The sequence below is a fragment of the Megalops cyprinoides genome, chromosome 2, assembly GCF_013368585.1.
Source record: "Megalops cyprinoides isolate fMegCyp1 chromosome 2, fMegCyp1.pri, whole genome shotgun sequence".
Taxonomy (NCBI): Eukaryota; Metazoa; Chordata; class Actinopteri; order Elopiformes; family Megalopidae; genus Megalops; species Megalops cyprinoides.
In genome coordinates this window covers 631,638-637,658 of record NC_050584.1, presented here as the reverse complement: position 1 = coordinate 637,658, position 6,021 = coordinate 631,638, and the positions used below count along the sequence as shown (strand labels likewise).

General features: G+C 40.5%; 1 protein-coding gene across 1 annotated transcript in view; it reads left to right on the top strand.

Moving 5' to 3' along the window:
- Positions 1-6,021, top strand: part of LOC118795183 (CDK5 and ABL1 enzyme substrate 1-like) — a 33,251-nt gene continuing 27,230 nt past the window's right edge. The window contains exon 1 of the mRNA XM_036553578.1: positions 1-707. Within this exon, the coding sequence (XP_036409471.1) occupies positions 148-707 (560 nt within the window). The 5' untranslated portion in view covers positions 1-147. The remainder of the gene's footprint in view (positions 708-6,021) is intronic.

The window sequence follows — 6,021 nt, the reverse complement described above, 5'->3', positions numbered from 1 at the left end:
CTCCCTTATTATGGATACGCATACGGCTCACCTTGTACTTTGAAGAGCGCGGCAGTAGTCTGCGAGTGTACGAATAAATACTTGTCAGTACTTGTACATTTCCCGTGAAAAGCAGGCACAACTTACAAGATCGTATCAGTTGCGCTCATGAAGATCATGGCGGCTGTCACCAGCAGCAGTACAGCAACAGCCACTCTACAGATCAAGTATTCCAACATTGAACTTGCACGAAAACGCATAGACCCCGGAAGGAGACAAGCGGCTCTCACTTTCCTCAACAACATCTCGTTAGATGGACGACCAGTGCACGACGGCAGCGACATTCAGGGCGATGCGGAAGGAGCGATAGAGGCGAGGACTAGACACAGCCTGGTTTGTGCAGAGCGAGCTGGCACAACCGTGGCCCAGGCGTTCGCTGCTGCAAACCAACCCATCGTATGTAATTCCCGTACTTACTTCGGGATGAGTCCGCTTGCAGCCCCAGTGTGCGCGAATGCTGAAGGGGATGAATTCGCCTACGGTGTGCATGTTGGTCAGTCTGTTTTTAGCTCTCCGTATCCCACAATGCCAACAGCAACGAGAGGGAGACTCCAGACGTTCACTCAGGGAATTCCACCGACCACCTTCTCAAGGCAAGCATCTCAGAATTACTGCTGCTTGGAAAGTGGACAGATCGGCAACACTGCCTATGAACTGCAGAGATCCAGGTAGCCAACACTCTCCACTCTTCTCTAAAATGACTTCTGGTTACTGTTGTAAATGTATGTCCGTGTTCTTCGTTTTGTTTCCATGTAGCGACAAATTCACTAGTTTGCCAAAAGATGAATTCTGAAATTACCATCCAGTTGGTGGCCGTAGCTAACCGGGTCGCCTCAAACCGCTGCAGAGTAGCAGGGTTGCCTGTTAAACAGCTGTCAGGTTCATAGGAGCAGTTGAAAAAAAAAGTCAGCAGGAGCTAGACTGTTTGAACTGCTTCCCTTGGTAGAGGTTTACGTAGGTGACCATGTAAAGTTAAAACACGGGTGCTTTTCCTCTTGTGTGCTTGCAAATTAGGCTTGTCAGCTGGCTAGTCAGTCAACGGTACCGATTTTTTTCTCTAATTTTATTCTTGGCAAGAATGGCTTAGCGTTACTACTGTATTTGGAATCGTGCTTGACAAGTCACTCAGAGGAGCGACCGGCTGGTAAAATAGTTCGAAGATGACGCATAGTGCCCGTTATTGTTAAAGCAGGCCTCCGGTTTACAGTCGATTTGTGTTTCACTCATTAGCCATATCGCTAGCTAGCAAGCTACTTTACTAAATTTGATTAGAGAGCAATTTAGATCACTTGCCTCTGTCCACTGTAAACAACAGTGGGAAGACGAGGAACAATGCGTTCTTTGCATTCAGACTATCACCCCGATTGAAGCCAGTTGTGTGACTGGTCAGCATTTAACTCTTTGTAACTTAATGTATCATGTCCTAATTATTTTTGGTGCATTGCTGAAAAACCTGGGCATACACCCTATATTTTTACACTTTAGTTTTACACTCTACCTCAGACCCATAAAAAAGCAAGGAACAGTAACCAGGAACTATGGTCACAGTTGGTGTGCCTGCGAGGAAGCACAAGCAAACAGGCAAGGCACAGCCAAGCAGGTGCAAGTTAGTTATCCGTTTCTTCAAAGGTTTACAGCCTACTGGTAACTGAGGCAAAGAGGGGAAAAGAGAAATATCTGTCCTTAGTTGTATTAAAATATTGAGCATTTCTTTTATTTTAGAATTTGTTTAGCCAGCAGAGATTCTGATAACCTAGTGTCTTACAGTGGATATAACAAGTCTACACACCCTTATGAAATTGCAGGTTTTTGAAATGTAAAGACAGAAATAACAATTGTAGTTTTTTTTTTTTTTTTAATTTAAAATGTTCCTAATAATTAAGTATTTGTTTTTCTCTGGATTTTTCTTTGTTGGAAGATCACATTACAGATGGAAAAAGTCTGACATTTACGTTGTTGTTATTTCTGTCTTTACATTTCAAAAACCTGCAATTTCATACAGGTGTGTAGACTTGTTATATCCACTGTAGGTTCCGAGGGTTTAACAGAGATTATTACTGGGGTCCAGTAAGAGAAAACCGAGTAAGCATGTCCATCTCTATGGTAAACATAGACAAATCCCACTCTGCAGTTCTGAGCTGATTTATTCACATTCTTACAACTGAAATGATATGGACCTTTTCCTTCCCCTGTATAGCAGAGTCTATGCACTTATCAGAGCAGCCATGTGTATGTGAGCATCCTGAGAGGATGTAGCTGTGAAGTGCTTGTGCATTCCAGCCGCATGCACCTGCCTGGGTATGTCATGGCAACAGGTTGAGGTGTAGGCAAGTCCTGAAGTTGTTGAATGCACGCATCCTCTGAAAATAAACAGTAGCAGAGATGTGAATGCATTTGAGTGCTCTGTGATAAATCTGTGTCAGAGCTTGAGGAGCGGATATACAAGATTGGATTAGGCCATAATTCGTTTATCTCTTCACATGTTCAGATAAAGTTTGTTATTGCTTGATGAAAATCCCTTGATGATGAAGCTTTAATGTCATTTCTCCAATTCACTATGTGATGAGAAAAGAAATAGGAATGACAGAATCAGGTACTGTTTCCCAAAGGCAATACTCTATACTGTTGAAGTTGTTTTGTTTTTACCTGTGTGGAGACGTAGATAGGGCCTGGCCAGTTGCAAGAGGAGACTTTTGGCTGAAAATCCCAGCTGGGACAACACTAGTTGTGAAGGGTTTCCATCTATTGTAGAAAAAGAGCTGTTATAGTGAGTTGTAGAAAAGGGGAAGATTAAAATGTGAATGTAAGTTGTCTTTGTGAAAACATTAAGTAGTTGTTTTATTAATAATAATACTAATAACAAACAAGCCAAACAGGAATTTAAGGAAACTACCTGACTATGTTACATTTCTGGATTTGAAAGATGGCAGAGTTGATCTGATTAATCTTCACTCTTCATGTAGGCTTGGAAATTCATCCACATTTACACCACCACATGCCAAACAAATTATTTTCATGCACTCTTGAGGAATGGTGACATAAAAAGCTTGCTCGCTATTTTTCCTTGTTTGCTTTTGAGTATAGGGTTGCTTAGTTGATGAATGTCAAGAATAAAAACACCTATTATGAGGGACGGAGTGGAAACACATGGAACATGAGAAGTTGTGTGGTGGTGGTGTTCAGTCACAAGCCAAGAGTTCACAGACATGAAGGTTTTACAGATGTCTGTCAACCATGACTTGGCTGACTGACTGCTGAGACAAAGAATGATTCAAAATCCTATCAATTTAGTGGCTCCAACAACAGTTTGTTGCTTACGTTTGTCCAATTAGTAAAGATTGATTTCTAAAATGTCTTAAATCATTTATGACCATGTAAAAGTGAAAGTCTGATGTGACTCACTAGGTAATCTAGACCCCTTGACTTTCTGTAGTAAATGCCACCAATGCCAGACACCTACTGCCAACAATATAGGGAGCAAAATCTGCCCATGCAGACACATAATCTGCTTTGTGGTTGCTGAATATGAAGGTATTTGTAATATATGTGTGGTGTTCTTGTGCCAGAACAGTTGTGAGTTCCACAGAATACTGCAGATTTGAATTCAAAGCAACTGATGACTACTTTTACATTTTAAATTTCAGATTGTGGGCCCAGAAAATGGAATTCTAATCCGTATTTTTATTCAGTATTCTAATAATGAGTATAATCATTCTGGCTTAAATCAATCTGTGCAGAAGCCAAACTTTGCACCTTGATGGTGTACATTTAATGTAAATAGCAGTTTGTGATGCCATGTAAACTGGAAGAGTAGTTTGTAATACACCATTACTTAAGGGAGCTTAATTCACAAATGATCTTCTATTTTACACACCTACCATGTTTCAAGGAGTATAGTCCAGGTAGCAACACCTGGTTTGCACCTCATCACACCCTGTAGATGCATTGAAATGTATTTGCTTATAGTCGGGTGGAACAACCACGGTTGTCTCAGTGGGAATAAAATCAGCCTCTACTCTGAGAGTATTAGGCTGCTGAAAGCCTGTTCCATTCCCTCCACCTTGGAACCACCAAGTCCCTTGATTAATGATTTATTTTTTTTTTCATGGCAAATGGAACACTGAACAGTAAAAGGGTTATTACTTATGTAGTACCCCCTACATTTTCCAGCATTTTTTCTGTTTCTAAGAGCTGTTTGCTCAGGTTGCCAAGTGTGGATTAGGCAATCAGACAACTGCACATTCCAGGATCTTTCTTCACTATTGAGAGGAGGAAAGAGGACAGAGGTCACTTTGGTGAGGTCTAATTTGGTGTAGTGTGGATAGGCTGGCTGGATAAGTCTGACTCTTTTATGCACAGTACCTGTACAGTACACTGTGTTATGCCATCTCAGATGATGTAATTGTGTCAGGCTGTGTGTGTGGCCTTCTTCCTAGAATTCTGAGCGAACAGCATAGTTTTACTGCCACCCTCACCAATATGAGCATGTGTATACATTACTGACTCAAACTTTAATTTGCCATGTTGAAACAAGCAGACAAGAAAGAAGCACTAAACTATTTGCTGAGATAACACTGAAATTGATCATTTATAATGTCTTTTTGTCTTTTTTTTTGGTCTTTTTGAGGCTTAAATGTTCTATTTCAACATGTAAAGGAAGGCTGTGTGTCCTTGAAGGTTATTTCAGTTTTTTTATTTCATGTTTTTCTCAGTGGATAAATAAAATTAAAATTCTTTACCATATAAAAATAAGAGTCCTATGAGGGAATATTTATTTTTATGAAACATGGTAAGTGTTTCATAACACTTATGTTATGTGTAGCATAACATAACAGTGTAGCATAGTGGTTAAGGAGCAGGACTCATAACCGAAAGGTTGCCAGTTCGATCCCCGCTGGGACACTGCTGCTGTACCCTTGGGCAAGGTACTTAACCTACAGTTGCCTCAGTAAATATCCAGCTGTATAAATGGATAACATTGTAAAGAACTGTAACCTATGTAAGTCGCTTTGGATAAAAGCGTCTGCTAAAAGAATAAATGTAAATGTAAGTGCAGAGATATTATTAGTGTGTTAAGTTACGACCCTTGACTTATGTGTCCTTCTGACGTTCCTTTTGATGTAGCTGTATCCAGAACCTGTAGGTCAGTTGTACAAATACATTTCACAGGCAGTTACTTTTGTAGGTAAAAACGCAGTACATCTCTCAAGAAAACAGGTAACTTTTTCCATATGTTATAATCACTGAATTACAGAGGTCGTATATATATACTGTGTTTTGAAAACACAAGTTTACATAATACAGTACTATAATTCATTGATTTGCCATGATGAATTTTTAATAAATTTTGTGGCGTAAGCTTGTGCATGGTATTTAAAGTGCATTCAGCTTTTGGTGCTTGTGGAAATGTCCAGACCAAAGAAAGAGCCATAATGTCTTGCACATTTACAGCAGCTGTTTAATTAATTACATTTTTTTTAAGGGAGATGCTACACCTTACAAAATGACATGCAAAGGCACTGTGTTCGTGCAAAACCGCTGTTATGGCTGTGCAGGGGCACTGGTGTGCTTGGTGTCCGCCCTTCTCGGCAAGAGGGCAGGAGGTGGGCGCTGCAGGGGTTAGGGCTGTGCCAGGCTGGTGACCATGGATGTCAGGAGCAGAAGAACTTCTCTTCTGCAGCCTCCACTTCCTATCCCAGATCCACTGGAGACTTTTCCCATCCTCGTGTTTTCGGCCAGTGAAAAGAAACCGTCTGATAAACTGCCAGTCTTAACCTTTGTCAATCTTAACCTGTCAATATTTTATATATTCTATGTAACATTTTATGTATTTCCTAAATCAGACTTAAAGAAAGAAAGAATGACTGTAGTTGGTCAAGAAGACCTGAGTCCACAAACACACCCTAGTATGAGTTCTGGGAGTAAAGCACATTGTTGCAGGGATGAGTACTTAAGAGGAAAACCACTGAAAACTTATGGTTC